Source organism: Elaeis guineensis, chromosome 2, assembly GCF_000442705.2.
Source record: "Elaeis guineensis isolate ETL-2024a chromosome 2, EG11, whole genome shotgun sequence".
Classification (NCBI taxonomy): domain Eukaryota; kingdom Viridiplantae; phylum Streptophyta; class Magnoliopsida; order Arecales; family Arecaceae; genus Elaeis; species Elaeis guineensis.
In genome coordinates this window covers 106,121,138-106,137,850 of record NC_025994.2, presented here as the reverse complement: position 1 = coordinate 106,137,850, position 16,713 = coordinate 106,121,138, and the positions used below count along the sequence as shown (strand labels likewise).

The window sequence follows — 16,713 nt, the reverse complement described above, 5'->3', positions numbered from 1 at the left end:
GAGAGTCAAATGTTTATGAGGGACCAAACACAAAGTGCCAAGTCTCCTGGACTAAGCATAAATTAGCAATCAAGCCACGACTACATGTCAAGTTTACCTTGTCTGACCAGGATCCAAAACCGAAATCAAATCCAATGAGGATAAAAAATCCCAACCGGAGGAGCGGATCGACTGTCAAGATTTCCTTCTTTGACCAGGAATCAGAATCCAAATCAAATCCAAAAAAAAAAAAAATCCAAACCGTAGAAACAGATCGGATTTGAGTCGGATACGCCTGTTGGATCCGACTTGTTTAGATGCGGATGAAGAGAGACCGGAGCGGGTGGGTGGGACGACCCTGCTCTCTCCTTCTGTCTCCCTGCTGCTAAACACCGTAGGGCGCGCTGGGGCTCCCGAGCGGATCCGCGGATTCTTCTCCAAATAACACCGCCGGCCCGTCGCCGGGGGAGGTGAGTCCAATAACGCACCCCCGACCCCCATCTCCTAAATTTCCATTCCCTTTTTCCCCCTTCTAGATCCCTTCTCAAACAGAACCCTGATCCCCAACCACCGTCCTTTTATGATCTCTCTTCTAAATTTTCTTCTTCAGTACCCTTCTTCTGCTGGGTTCTGGAGATGTTGTTTCATGATTTCTGCCGGTGTTTCGGATTTAAATTCATTCCTAAGATTTTCTTCGACTGGGCCAAAATAAACCTTCCGTAAGGGGTTGGCTTTTTTTTTCTAAAAATTGTTCGTCATGCAGTGGATTGGGCAAATAATTTTTGGAGGGCAGCGTTCCACGTGAGGTAAATATTTGCATCATCAATCCGAAACAGGCATTTTATTGAAATGGAACGGGCTTTCTTTTGGTTTCAACAATGAATGTTTGATGATCCAGTTATGTCAGAATCCACCGAGATGGAAGGGTCTGGTAACACAAACGTCACTGAATCGCACAATCCTCGATCAAGAAAGCTGAGGTCGCTCGTCTGGAATGATTTCACCAAGGAGCAGAAGGCCGACGGTAGTTTCGTCGCGATCTGCAATCACTGCAAGAAGCAGCTGACGGCGAGCAGTCGGAGCGGGACGACGCATTTGAAGAACCATTTGGGGATTTGTATGTCCAGCAAGCGATTAAAGAGGAAGAAGCTGGTCGTCCGGCGGCTGGTCCTCAAGTCGACCGATGCCAAGAATGATGGTGCCCCTGGTCTGGAGCACCCTCAGTTTGATCAAGAATTGAGTCGGCAGGACCTTGCCCGTATGATCGTTCTACATGGCTATCCTTTCTCCGTTGTTCATCACGTCGGCTTTAGAACGTTTGTGAGAAACCTTCAGCCGCAGTTTAAGTTACCGTCTTATGATGTGGTGAAAGCAGATTGCATGAAGTTCTATGAGAATGCGAGGCTTAGGCTGCATGAGGTCCTCGACAAGCTTCATTGTCGAGTTAGTCTTACGGTTGATATATGGAGATCGGGTGATGGTCTGGAATATGTCTGCTTGATGTGCCACTATGTCGATGATGAATGGAAGCTTAAGAAGAAGATTCTCAACTTTGTACCTATTGAAGCTCCATTGGCTGGGGAAGAAATTAGTAAATCCATTGCGGAGAAGTTGCGTGAGTGGAATATTGATAAAAAATTAGGTAGCATGGTCTTGGATAATTGTAGCACCAGTGATATAGTGACAAGAGAGCTTCTCAAATCTCTTCGGCCGAAAGGTTTCCTTCTTTCCAATGGTGATCTATTTTGTGTGCATTCCTGTGCACATGTACTGAATCTCATGGTCCAAGAAAGTATGGAACTTGCATGTGAGCTAACTAATAGAGTCCGGAATAGTGTGCAACATGTGAAATCCTCACAAGAAAGAAGCATAAGATTTCAGAAGGCAGCAAAGCAAGTGGGAGCCCCAGAGAAGCCACTAGTTCTTGATGCTCCAACTAGCTGGGTCTCTACTTATTTAATGCTTGAAACTGCATGCCAGTATCAGGATGCTTTCTCTTGTCTGGCAGAATGGGATGCTGATTTCACAGACTTTCTATCTTCCAAGGCCTGGAGTGATGCTAAAGCTGTTACTGAATGTCTAGAAGTGCTGTACCATGTTATAGAGAAGTTCTCAGCCACGAGAGTTCCAACTGCCAATCTTTATTTCAATGATATATGTGGTATTCATTTGCTCATGAAGAGGTGGTGCATGAGCCCACATCCCATTGTTGCATCAATGGCTGCACAAATGCTTGAGAAATTCGAGCAGTATTGGGACTTGACTCGAATAGTAATGGCAATTGCTTCTATTTTAGATCCTCGATACAAGATGAAGTCTATCGAGTACTACTTCAAACTAATCTATGGTGATCCATATGAAGCCAAGGCAAGGATCGATAATATCCGTAACAGTTTTATAAACCTTTACAATGAATATGCACTTCAGTCAGCTAATTCTTCAAAAAATCAAGCACTCCTCTGCTATGTAGGAAATACTAGTGGCTACACTAGTTCTGAGAGTGGAACTGGGGGAGAATCTAAAACATCCTATCGTGTTACACTGTCTGACACACGGCGTGGACTTGATCAGTATCTTCAAGAGACTTCATCAAGTCAACCATCAAAATCTGATATGGATATGTACTTGGAGGAAGCTGTTCATCCCTCAAAAGAAGGTCTCGATGATAATTTTAACATCTTAGCTTGGTGGAAGTTTAATGCAGCAAAATATCCTGTCCTTTCTATGATGGCCCATGATATTTTGGCGATTCCTGTGTCAATTGTTCCATTAGACAGTGAAGCTAGAACGCTCAATCAGTATCTGAGTCCCATGGACCCAATTATTGTACAAGGCATTATATGTGCACAGGATTGGCTAAAAGATGAAATTGAAGGTAAGGCATCAGTTCAGAGCTAACTAGTTTTTTCCTTCCTAATTTATTATAATATTTGACTATCATTTGTTATTTCGAACTTTATTAGCATCACCAACAGTTGGACCAATGGATGCCCTTGCACTTGTTTCTGCAGCTGCTGGCTTGGAGGGTGATGATGAGTGTATGATGCCACCTAATGGAGATGAATTTTCTCCACTATCAAAATAGGTAAAAAGCATTCTTTTGAGATCTTGCTTTGGTCAGAAGTGTTCTTCACTTGCATGTCTTTTATTTAGTCAATTTATCGTGAGCATCCTTGACAAGATGCTTATTATTTAATCATATACACACACATACGGCTTGGGATGGCACTCATTATATTATTTATCTCTGGTTCACTGGCCTTTTGTCTTCATTCTTATATTTGCAGTATCATTAATGTATGCTATTTTGTTGCTGCCTTATCCCTTCAGCACATTCACATCTTTTTTTTACTCTTTACAGGCTAGATTGGTGGATTTAAGTATATGATTGACCATAGGTCTGGTTAAATGTTGCTGATTAGAAAAAAAAAAGATTGTGTATAAACGTGCTGGTAGTTCTTTATGTGTCCCTGTGATTGGACTACAGCCAACAAGCTTCTTTTCTCATGGAAATGATAGAGTATCCTTTTTATTTGAAAATATCTCTACTTTTATGTTTAAAAACCCCTCAATTGTCCAAATATGAGCAAATCGTAGCACTATAGTAAGAGAAAAATAATCGACTTAGTCATCTAAATCAGGCCCTCATTGGCTTCTCAGGCATCTAAATCAGGCCTTTATTGCCTTGTACTATTCTTGTAGAATTAGATCTTAAATATGCTCCCTCTTAACTTTCTTAAATTTGGGTGTATGATATATTCAGTCATTCAATAAAACCTATTGATAAAGGACTAATGATAGACAAGAATGCAGTTTCAGCCTTCATATTTTGTTCTACTCCCAACTTGAGCACTATCCTCATTAGGATAATTGAAGGTTAACTATTTTGAAATTTAAAATTCAGGACTTTGTAGTTGCAATAACTTTGGGTAGAACAGAGCTGTATAACTTTTAAAAATTTTTTACCCTATATGAACTTTTATTTAAAGAGACGAAAATAACTAAGAAACTGTTGCCCATTTTTAAAGGAAACTCCATCTTACGTATTGTTAGTTGTCACTGTAGGACTCTTTGGACATAATTTGACTCCAAAAACAATTCTTAAATGATCTAAAATTCCACTACACCTAAAACTTTTAAAGTAACAAATAAGCAAAAAGAAAGAAAAGGTACCATATATAAGTTGGGAGTCCAAAGCTTAAATAGGATCTAGGACTGAAAACACTAAAACTTCGCTTAAAGTCCTTCTCTGCAAAGATTTTGAGAGCACGCAGACTCCTTTGCTGGACCTAAGCTGGCCATTTGATGCTTCTAATCCTCCATCACACTCTGTTGATGGTTCTAGCAACTTGGTGAGTTCCAAAATAGCTTGATCACTTGTGATCTGGCAACATGAGCCCCCCATGGATCCAAACAATGATCAAGGCACTTCATGGCTGATTTTTGTGCTGATTTCATCCTCACTTAGGCTTTAGCAGACCATCTTTAATGATTGTAGGCATTAGTAAAACTAATCTTGACTTGATCTAGGGTTTTGAAGGGACAATGCCGGTCATGTGTAGCATGGTGTGGCTGGGGCTAATGAGAGGTTGGCGCGAGGTATCCTCATCTGTTGCAAGTTGCAGAAGTGTCTGTTTTATGGGTTTGGTTTGTGGAATGTGGTAAAGATTGGAGGGATAAAAAACACAAACCATGGGTAAAAGAGGAATTATAATATTGCATTTGATAGAAGAAGTTAGAATGGACTAGGGGAAAAAAGCTTTCTTTTGGTCGAGGCAGATGGACCGCCAGAAAAATGTGCTAGGAATACTGTAACAACTATAGACAATATTTTGAACCAGTATTTCTTGAGAAGATTTCATTATAGGATCATTAGTCATAAAGCTAGCAATTTCTTTCAATCTCATCAAAGCAATATGTATGCGCTTTACATTTATCTTCTTAAACATTTTTTCTGTCTTATGTACTGAGGAAGAAAGGTACATTAAAAAACAATTTAAAACCCTTGATTATATTTTGATGTTGCAGAATTATTTGGTTCTATCTCTTGATGTATTAGTGCAAGAAAAATGCTTCACCCAAATGTGAAAAAACAGATTCGCTTTACATTCAGATGATGCATGCTAAATGAACCTGTTCTAGTGCCCAATAATGTAGAGATAAGCAAGGTTTTTGTTGTGAAATGACAATAAGATACCAGAGGAAAATCAGAAGAAAAATTAGGGTATAAAGAAGCAGAGAGTGAAATGACTATGGTCTCCTCAATCTCAAATTGTCAACTAATGATGGATCAGAGAATTCACCTAAAAGCTTCAAAAAAAGTACATGCAATTCAATCAAAAAATATATTAAACATTGTCAACCTTACAATGCTCCTTATAAAGAGGAGAAGGGTGTTGCATAACCATAACTTGTTAGGCTTTGTCCTGGCTCTTTGGAATCTTAGTTTTCTAAATCCTGAACCAGTCATTCAAAGAGATGAAAATAATAAACCTAAAATTCTAGACCATTGGATTACAATCCATCTAATCCTGCAGGGCTCAGAACTACCTAAAGCGTCTTGTGAGATGTCACAGTATGCTCTTATAATAAGTTGTGTACTACCCAAACAGGATGAAATAAAATATACTAGAAATGGGCTACTGCATATCTTCAGGGATTTGACCCACATTTCTCTTTTGAATTATTCTTGATGCGTTTGAAAGCTAATTTACAGAGTCATTAAATGGTTTTGGTCTTGGCATCAGAATCCTTATAGATTTATTTCAAATTTTCAACTGCTTTTGATGAAGGACAAATTGCAGTGCTTACTGTTGCTTGCCTTTGATCATGAATCTGACTCATTGATCATGATTTGCTGCCACTGATTTGCATTATATATTCTTGCTGTGATTGCAATGTGTTTGTTGTTGAATTGAAGACACAGAATGCATCACAATAATGATATAAGCTAATATACGTTTATTCAATGATGAACTGCCTATGTATGTGGAACTTCTAACATAATTAGTCAATCTACTCCTACTAGTACATCATATTCTGATGCATTAAGCTCAAAAATATTTTCATACTATAGGAATAGTTGTTTGCAAGCTTACCATCTATCCAGTTTCTTCTGTGTGGTAAGGATTATGATCTACCATCTCTGATATTGTATTCTATGTTGTAAGAATAAGAACTTTACAGATAAAAAAATTCTTCTAGAATAGCATATACAATATATAAAAGTTCCAATTATGTTTATATTTGAATTCTGAACCAAAGCTAGAGAATTATTACTGTAGTTAATCATGCTTCCTATTTTTGAGCTAGAAGTGATTTCCACCAAACACTTGGAAAAGGCTTTGATAAAGTCATGTAGACTCTCTTTCAGAATATGATGGTAATGTTGTACCCAGTCAGGCTGATAATGCCTCATTTTCGGACCAATAGATAATACCAAATATCTGTAGTTTACCTAATAAGTCAGTCAGACAATTACTGCATGGATACAGTAGTCTCGAGGGCATCCAAATAATTTATGAAGTTTTCATGCAATTATTTATTGTAAAAGATTTTTTAAAAATCAAATATTTCACATATATCAGTTGTGCATGGATTAACAAAAATAATTGGAATAGTGATTAGCTGATGCTGTTTCATTTATCTCCATAATTATCTATTATTTGTTATTGATGCTTACGTGTGAGTGTATATTCTTTATTTCTTTTATATTTTTTTATGCATTCTTTTACCCATTTGCAGCATTTCCTATATTCCAAATGTTCCCCTAGCTGAATCATCATGGGTATAGAACTTGCAAATATGCCTCTCTGTTCATTCATTAATAGCTAGGACCTCTCCATTAGAAATGTAAGTACTAGAACATAATTAGAAACAGCATCCTTGCGTCATATATTAGTTGGAGATATTTTTTGTACAACTTCTGATGGAAAACAAAAATCAGAAAACTTGAAAGATGAATTGACACTCAGAACTCTTCTTAAGTTGGAAAGAGAAGTGTCGGCAAGTTACTGAGCAAGCCTTGACAAGGTTGCACCACTAAGAAAGATTGAAGGGGCACTGGCCTCATTATGATGTTCAGACAAGAAAATCATGTGAAAGAACATTAGTTTTTGATAATGTCAAAAAAAAAAAAAATCAATAACTCAAATCTTAAATCTTAAATATCACTTATTATGGGTTTTCAGGAGATCATAATGATTGATTTCACATTTTTATTGGACGATGTCTCAATATAAATTGATATTCAAGAAGCAAGGTTTAAATGCAAAAATATATCCATTAGTAAGGACATTAATCCTGCCTATGTACTTTGACACAATATATGGGACTTGGTTTCACTTATGGGTTACTTTTCTACCCACCAGCTGGCCTTTTCTGTTTGTGGCATGCATCTCTTGCCTAAGCTGCTCCAACTCTTAAATGGGCAATATTAGGTTTATAGCAAGTTCTAAAATTATATTGATCTCTATGATGATGATGACGGTGATGTATGCAAATATATGATGAGTACAATTACCTCGCTGGTGAGGAAAACCTATAAGAGAGATGCTGATGGCCCTATACTTCCATCCGAAATACATACATATGAGACCCTCATTCAAATCCATGATGAGGATAGATGAAGCAACGAGATCTCCAAGCTGTGTAACCGCTGTAATGTTGTGAATCAAATGATTGTTGATCACCCTGCTCGCTGAAGCTGAATTTGACAACGTAGGTAGCTTAACCAGGCATCCATGAAACACACTAGGAGTTACCATTTAAAGCACAGTTATCATAATAGTTATGCATGTAGCAGTTATTGCCTTTTTGTTGTTTGCATGATATATTCCTGTCCGTTTGTGAATAATAGTGATCAATATGCTTGACATTTTATTTTGTTTTCTTCCACTTTTATTTGGCAGATTTAATCTTCCTACATAAATAAAAGCTTGTTTATTGATAGTATATGATAAAAACCTGCCTTTGAAACATTAGTTTTGATAAATTACTTTGACTTTTTCATGATAATGTGCTAGACTAACCAAAACATCTTCACCACTCAAATCTATTTCCCTTTATTGTTTCTTTCTATGTTACAGTTTCTATATCAAGTGCTTCATTGAAAAGACAAGATTTATCACTCGAGTTTTTTTCTAGTTGTTGTACTTTTTCTTCTTAGGAGGTCTGTATTTAACTTTTTATCAATAGCATCATTCTGCAAGTGATATTAACTGGTTGTGGGCCAACCAGTCTTAGCTCAGCTGGTTGGCATCCCTCTCTATTTGTCAGAATCCTAGTGTTCGAACCTTGGTGGTGGCATTCGCATCATATTTCTCATAAAATAAAAGTGTTTTGGTGATGCGTAGATTTGGTCTCAACAAAACTCTGATTTGTGTGGGTTGTAACATATAAACTTTGCCCCTCTGTGGTGGAGGATTAGCCTCTGATGATGAACTTTTGGCTTTATCTTATCTCTTGGGAGCCTTCTAGAGGTCTTGTTATATGGCTATCATGCATTTGTACTTTTGCCATCCTATTTGTCAAGTTTTTTATTTTTATTTTTATTTATTTTTTATATTCTCTTTTCTTTCAGTCTTGAGTGTTATATATCTTTCAGAGTAACTGTTCATGGATTGACTGAAATTTGAATTTTTTTTTTTTTTTTTCTGAGGCATAAATTCACGTGACCTGTTTTTTTTTTTTTTTTTTTGCAGGATCCCAACAGTGGAATAAAACTAAAGAAGAATCCCTGGCGATGTCTACTGCCCCAGATGCCGACTTAAAAGCTGAAACATGTCTAATTTTTGTTACCATCTTTTGGGCATTGCTAGGAATTAGTTTTGGTAACTTTAATTTAATGAGGATATATATCAATGTACGGAGTGATTTTAGTATTACTCAATTGGTGGATGTGGCAGTGAATCGTTGGATGGAAGTAGATGTTAGCCTAAGGGTCACACTGCACCATTAGTCATATGCTGCAAGGCACCTACTCTTGGCAGAACAGTAAACAACAGACGTGTTGCTACTAACATTAGATATGAAATTTCTCAGCATCCAAGGACATGGTTTAAATGTCAACAACCCATAGATATGATGGTGTTTCATATTGGAAGAAGTAGAACTGATGTAAAGCAATGTTACAGAAAATTTGTTTGGGGTAAGCCTTGGAGAAGGGCTTTCAATCAGGAAGCGTGAACCAGAGAACTCTTTCAGTAATCCATGGGTGGCCTGAGGAGGGGGATATATCCTTTGGTCTTAAAATGCTTTAATGGATCAGATGACTCATGAAGATTCAGTGTGAAAGGGTAGTTATGATCAAATGCGATCAGCATCTCTTAGTTTGCCGTAATTTATGTGGATTATTTTGTTTTTCATATTTTTCTATATTCCAATTTTTGATTTGAAATGAAAGTCATTTTTTAGTATACAACATCTTGATGTGCAATTGACTCACCTCTCCCATATCTATTATGAGGCAAACTCTGACCGAATAGCCGGTTCTCTTTCATATTTCTAGGGTTTTTTTTTTTTTTTTAAAGATATGCATACCTTGGCTTTTAGCACTCCCTCTTCTCTCTGTCTAAAGGAGCAAGGGGATGCATCTACTTATGGAACTTAATTTTGATATTATAGAACTCTAACCCATAGTCTCAAATTCAGCATTTGGAAACAACTTGGAAAAACTGGTGAATTTATCAAAAGTAAGAAAGAGTTTGAACAATAATAATAGGTAGGAACAAAACAAAATTGGGAAAAAAAAAAAAGGCACTCCAAAATATTTGTATAATTTTTACTTAATAAAAAAGAGTCAAAAATAATAAGTGGTTGCAATATAAACGGCAATAATATATGGTATTATTAGTTTATAACGCAAGAATTTTTTCAAATTCGGTTGTGAATAAATAGTGAAATTCATTTAACATTCAGGAATAATTGAATATTTTAAATGATTATTTTGTTGAGCATAATTTGAAGAAGCATTTGGTCAAGAGGAAAAAAAGAGTAATAATTAGAGATTTCTTCAACAATTTGGATTATTTTGTCACATTGCTCCAACTAACTCCCCACATGCCATCTTCCTGTTCAATGGGATGCACAGTTTTGGTGCGACTGGCATAGCAGCACAACATGCTGCTACCCGGTTAATGCAAATTAATTTTGAGCATGTCTTATATCAAACAAAAAAAAAATAAAAAGAGGAAAAATAAAACACATAGTTTGGAGATGCATACACTTTGTCACTGCAAATCTTGTTGTAAGAGATGCGGTTTTTAATTTTTTGGGTTTACAAATGGGCCTGTCCCAAAAAGAGTGAATCGTTTGAAAAAGTATTGTTTTCATGAAGGAGAGGAATGATTTCTAATTCTTTAAAATTTATAAATTATTAAATTTTATAATTTTATATCATCTTTTTATTAAAGGGCACCTCTCTTTTAAAGAAGCATTCTATAAAATGATATGGATAAGAGATATCCCAACCATCTGTATCACCACCGTTAAAATTTGAAAAATATAGGATAATAAGAAAACAACAAAAAGAGTAGAGAATAAGGCTTGTCTCCGTGGTCATGCGAGCAAACTAAAAAATCTGAACTCAAATTGTAGATGGTGCATCCCTAAAGTTTTGGATCCGATAATATATTTTATCGATGGATTTATATCATTTAATCTAAAAAAAAAAAAAAATAATTGAAGGAAATTCTCCATTTAGAATGTTATAAGAAAGAAGAAAAATTATATTAAATTTTTCTTATTTTATCAAAAGTTATTTTTATTTATGACTAAGGATTGGGCAAGTATTGTACACACGGCAAAACAATGGTAGTGATAAAATGGAATCCATTATGATCCCGATTGTTGTGCACTTTTAGCTATAGCACCCATCTTATGCTCCACTCCTAAATGATATTGAATTAATTAGGATCTATTTTTTTCATATATCTTAAATAAATTCATGAAAATTAGTAACAGATTGCTTTTGATAGAAAATGAAAAGCATACATCATATTTTAGCAAATATGGTTTTCTAACTAGACTTTCTTGTGCGCATTATCTTGGAGATTTTTTGGTATTCCACTCCCGGCCATCACCAATTTGGCGTAACAGTTTTGGTGCAGTTTGGATAAAATGGTGGAACCTAGTTTTGATTGCGAACCAAATGTATCGGGGGATACTGGAACCTAATTTTGATCGGGAGCGGTGGAAGAAAGGGAATGCAGCTCACGATCGTTAGCGGAATATTCTAGTGAATCGAAGGTACGAGAGCGGGAGTGCGAGCGAGCGTAGAAGCCCGTCCGCACGAGGGTCGACGGGGTCACTCTCTCCTGACGTCCGTTTGTTTAAAATCCCTTGAGAACCGAACGACCAAGATGGCAGCCCTGCGCCTGCTGCTGAGAGTCAGAACCCTCGCCGCCTCTCCGGCCTCCGCTCCCCTCTCCCACGTCGCCTGCCGCCGCGTCTCCGCTCTCCGGCCACCCGTCCGTTCCATGGCCGCCGCTTCCGACGCCTTCCAGAAGGTCCAGATCCACCGCGATGACACCGTAAGCCCGCCTCCCAATCTGTTATCGTCCCTCTTCTCTCCTATTTTTCCTGTTCTTCTTTCTCTCTCTCGTTCGCGGACCACACTTTCTAATGGTGGCCTATGATGAGAATTCTGGTGAAATTAATATTTTATTTTTTAATTCGCAGACATTTGATGCATATGTAGTTGGAAAAGAAAACGCTCCAGGAATAGTGGTGTTGCAGGAGTGGTGGGGGGTTGATTTTGAGGTCAAGAACCACGCTTTGCACATTTCCCAGATGAATCCAGGCTTTAGAGCTTTAATTCCGGAGTAAGATATCGATTCCAATTGGTTAGCCTTCACAAATTGCCAACAGTTTGATGTCTTCTTGACTTATTTCAAAGCAAAGATAAATGGTTGTGAACATTCTTCCGTGCATCGCTTGCCTTCTTCGTCTTTGAGAAGACTACAACTTTCTATTACCTAATCTTGTTTGATGTCCTTTCTTTTATCTCGTTCCAGTTTGTATCGTGGAAAGGTTGGCTTGGATGTTGCTGAGGCACAACACTTGATGGATGGTCTGGACTGGCAGGGTGCTGTTAAGGACATACGTGCTTCAGTTAACTGGCTTAAGGCAAATGGTTCGTCCAAGGTGAGTGCACAGATTATGTCTTTTTGTCTCATGATTTGATGGTTTTGGTTATATTGGCTGATGATGGTGTTGCAAAGATCAAATTTATGTATGCCGTTTGAGGACATCTTTTTGGTTTGCTACCATGGCTAGGGCTATATCATAGTCACAAGTTCGGCGTTTGGGCATAATCTGGCTCAATATAATCATCGGGTTCCGAAGAAATCTGGAATATTCGTCAAAAGTTTTGAAAGGGTTTGGACTACAAAAAATAATTAAAAAAAAAACTTTAAAAGCGTTCTAAAATATTTACAGGTTTATTTACTTCAAAATAAGTATAGCCGAGGCAAAAGTAACAAAAATGATAGCAAAAAATCACCTCTAGCAATGATATATGGTATCATGAGTTTGTAACGCATAAAAATTTATTAAATCAGTCAACAATAATTTTTGAAAAATTGTAAAATTTGTATATAATTCAATTGAATAGTTCTAGATTAATTCACTTTTGGAGAATAATTTGAAGAATGATTTGGTCAAGAGAAAAACTTAGAATAAGTCAAGAATTTTTTTGAAAATTCAGAGAACATTTTAACTATGGGCTACATTAGTCTGACTGAAAGTTGATGGTATGTCAGCAATTCAATCCTCAAGTTGGTTTTTGCTTATTTATGATCATAACTTTAAATAGATAAGGCTTTAGTTGCATCTCTTGTCTACTTGTTCCTTAAGAATTAGAACTTAAGCACTTATATGGGTAAGGATTTGGTTGCATATTAGAAATTAAACTATCTGACAATATATGGTTGTTTTGGGAAGATTATTATTGCATTATTCCCATGTTCGCTAGTGAAGAGGGGATTGCAGACCACATAATTCTCTTCCAAGTTGATCGCAAATAAGGAGCCCATATAATTAATTGAAATACTATGCAATACATGAATCAGTGCCAGCGCTAATGAGAAGTAGACCCGGTTCTGCATACCGCACTTCGCAGGGAAACATGTTGGAAACACTGCTCTCCATCAAGAAAGAGAATAAACATGCGGAAAATAAATGCCCATCTTACTTCTTCTAATTGCTTTGTATCCTTGATACACTTCAATCTGTGTTTTTGAGTGCTTGCACTTAAAAATGACGGGCATAAACGTTGAATTATCATTTTGACTCATTTAAATATATTGACTTTCCAAATTACTGTGAAAACTAATTCTGATAGGCATATTATCGAATGAGAAAGATTGGCATCTTTTTTCATAATGCCAAATACAAAGATCTTTGGGCAGGTTATATTGATTTGATATATATCAACCATGATTTAAAGTCAGTCAAACTGTGAGCAGAGTACAATGCCACCAGGCATTGGAAAGCTTCTTGAGGCTGAATTGAAATCAAGTAGGATAGTCCAAGAAGATCAATAAACACTGTAAAGAGTATCAATTGCATGATAAGAATGAGCATAAGTCGATAAGAACATCTATAATCCATTTTGTGTGCGCACGCGCGCGCGAGAGAGAGAGTACCAAATAACATATCAGTTAAGGTGACACTATATGCACTTGGTAGTTTCTGTGCCCTTTCATTTTATTACTACTACTAAGTTTTAGGTGCTTGTTTGCTTATTGTTTGTATATGTCTTCTCTTCATGTGTTCGAAGAGATAATAAAGTTATATAAAAAAAATTAATCAAGGCATAATGAACGGTTGATTTATTTTGTTAATCATCAGTCATCCCTGCAGAGGTATTAGTTGAAATTAAATGATTTTCTAACCACATAATTTATGTCATAAATCGATTCAAACAATTCAACATTATAGATCATTTAAAAGGCCATTTTGTAATTCTGAAAATATTGCTCTCTATGGATGGTTTTAAGTGCCAACGTTTGCCAGGTCAGTACCCGCATCACCACCAGGTCAAGACAACACCAACATATTCTGTTTCTTTAAAATAAAAGGTCTCATTAATTTGCAGTACTTTTTTTTTTTTGTTTTAGTATGGCTTAAGTCTTGGCACATGCATACCATTCCTAAATCCTTGCTTCTATTTACTATTTGTATCATCATGTATTAGTCTTGTGTTCTATAATCTGCACATAGTGGTTGCTTTTCTTCTCTCAAAAACTTTAGCTTCCTTGTTTTCCTTTTTGTTGATATTAGGAGGGGCTAACTCCCACCTTCTATCATATACCCACCCCATTGCTTTAGGGTTGACTCTGACTGGAATCAGACCTGTGCCCACTTGCCCTAGTAGTGAGGGAGATTGCATCCGAGCACCCACTTCGTGGGCATTAGCTTTCTATTCTAGAGTTGGTGGTTCTTTCATTGGTTTTTATTATGCAATAGACAATGCAATTCTTGTTTTATACAATGCACTATTGATCAGAGTCACTTCCCTTTCTATTTGTTAATTTGGTTCAAAATGTGAAGAAAAATTTCACTTGAACCTATTAGAAGGAAAATGAATGAATTACTTTAAACTGAATCTACTTCCATTTTTTATTTTTTTTTTATTTTTTTTTTATTCTTAGCTCAGCAGTCTCTTCTGTTGCATAGGTTGGTGTAACTGGATATTGTATGGGGGGTGCTTTGTCCATTGCAAGTGCAGTTCTGGTCCCTGAGGTTGATGCTGTTGTTGCCTTCTATGGAGTTCCTTCATCAGAACTTGCTGATCCCTCCCAGGCAAAGGCTCCTGTGCAGGCTCACTTTGGGGAGCTTGACAACTTTGTTGGATTTTCTGATATCACTGTATGTCCTTCTTCACCACTTAAGTTTTTCGCTATGTTAGTTTAGGGTTATAAATTGTGCTTCCTTTGTGATTAACAACTATATTCTTTTGATAGAATCATTGAAGAAACTTGCATTTTACATAGTGTCATCTGATTAACTTATTTAATTTTCTTTAACACCAGAAAATCAGAGCATGATTATGGCAATTCATTATGTTTTAGTACTCCTGTGAATAAACTTAATGATGTTTAGGTTCAAGCAGATATGGTTTAATCAGCATCAGTAGCTCTTTATGATTGTGTTTTATGACAGCCTGTAACGTTTCCTATATAGTCATAGTTGTATCACCTGGAGTTTACTGTACCATCCTGGGGTTTTCTGCATTTTCCTTATTGATAAAAATTAAAGAAGTAAGGATAATGAAATGTTTGAATTTATTAGATAGAGGTGCAGTTAAGAGATTTCAGATGTTGCTTCCAGTGGAAATGGAGACAGCATATGGCATACCCTAACATTTGTACACTAAATTTTATATTCTAAATAATTTATCTCGGAATGAAGGATAACTTGATTAAAATTAAGCATTCTATCACCCTTTAAATGTAGGCATATTTGCCGTTTTCTGAGACTAATGATAGATTTTTGTATATTTTACTGCTTACCTCCTATGTGTAGAAAACTTACATCAGGCTTAATATCTGGTAAACAAAATTAGTATTCTCAAGCCTTTAGACTTCAACCTTGGATTTACCATGTCCTCTGTTCTTCCAGCTCCCTGCTATCCACCTAATCTCACATGATATCCAGAAATTCTTTGTGTGCGTTCAGGAAAGCACACAGTTTAAGATCTTTATGGCTGCTTCTTTTGGTTTAGTTGTTTTAAGGACCATTAAAGTTCATTATAGTTAAAAATCCAATATTGAAACAATATTAATCAGTTTGAAGTTTTAGAGTGCATGTTGAACGGTATAAAGTGATCGCCATGGTATGAATTAGATGGCAGCATCAGTTGGTTGTGATTAATTAGGGTATGGCTTATTGTCACTTTGCTAGAAGAAAAATAGCTTAAGATATAGATTATGTTTCACAGAATAAGAATTATCTTGGATCATCTGAGTGTTCTGACATTCCTGGACTCTTTCCGTCTTTCCAATTTATTACATGATTCTGATCCTCATTCATACTTGCAATATCAGTGATAATGACACAATAAAATCCTGTTTTATATATTATTTGCTTAAGGAAGTTGTGACTTATTTGTCATGCTCGCAGCATCAACGATCTTGCAACTTTGCCAGAGTTATTGTTGGCTGATTTTATAAATATGAGAAAATCATTTGTATTGTCAACAAATAAAAGTCATCTGAATGTTGGACATGGGTTAATTCATGATTTAATTTTTAGGCAGCAAAATCCTTGGAGGAAAAGTTGAAGCGCTCGGGAGTTCCATATGAGGTTCATATATATCCTGGCTGTGCTCATGCCTTCATGAATGCCTCACCTGATGGCATCAAGAGGAGGAAGGCAATGGGAATGGATGATGAGAACCCTGCAGCTACTGAGTTGGCCTGGTCTCGTTTCCGCTCTTGGATGGGTGCTTACTTGCTGTCTCCTTGAATCGTTTTTCTAGGACTTGTTCGACCCAGTAAAGGCTGTTTAATAATTTTAACTGTGACTTTGCGTGGTGTTTGTGGTATCTTTATGGCAGCTTTGTGAATTCCATGTCATGCGAACTTGGTCAGGCATCAGTGCGTAATTATGTCAATGCCCATGTGAAGTACAACAGTTAAGTGTTTAATATGCATCTTTTGGAGTGTGATGTGGTATTGAAAATGATCTTGGTGGTGTTCCTTTCATGTGATGATGGGTTGTTCATGGAGA

At 36.7% G+C, this 16,713-nt stretch overlaps 2 protein-coding genes across 4 annotated transcripts; both read left to right on the top strand.

Annotated features, from left to right (window-relative positions):
* Nucleotides 1–309: 309 nt before the first annotated feature.
* LOC105046479 (zinc finger BED domain-containing protein RICESLEEPER 2) lies at nt 310–9,031 on the top strand. Of its 3 annotated transcripts, XM_010925071.4 has the most exons (5): nt 310–449; nt 743–785; nt 878–2,854; nt 2,943–3,064; nt 8,682–9,031. In XM_010925071.4, the coding sequence occupies exons 3-4, from the start codon at nt 880–882 to the stop codon at nt 3,062–3,064; spliced, it is 2,097 nt and encodes a 698-aa protein (XP_010923373.1). In that variant the 5' UTR covers nt 310–449; nt 743–785; nt 878–879; the 3' UTR covers nt 8,682–9,031. The 3 variants fall into 3 exon arrangements, with proteins under 3 accessions (XP_010923373.1, XP_019702284.1, XP_019702280.1); XM_019846725.3 differs by having other exon boundaries at nt 743–2,854; nt 2,991–3,064; nt 8,682–8,864; XM_019846721.3 differs by having other exon boundaries at nt 743–2,854; nt 8,682–8,864.
* Nucleotides 9,032–11,219: 2,188 nt separating this feature from the next.
* On the top strand, nt 11,220–16,668 carry LOC105046469 (uncharacterized). The gene is made up of 5 exons (XM_010925067.3): nt 11,220–11,510; nt 11,659–11,801; nt 11,994–12,123; nt 14,659–14,850; nt 16,237–16,668. Exons 1-5 carry the CDS (start codon nt 11,340–11,342, stop codon nt 16,447–16,449), a joined length of 849 nt encoding a protein of 282 aa, XP_010923369.1. The 5' UTR covers nt 11,220–11,339; the 3' UTR covers nt 16,450–16,668.
* The last annotated feature ends 45 nt before the right edge of the window (nt 16,669–16,713 follow it).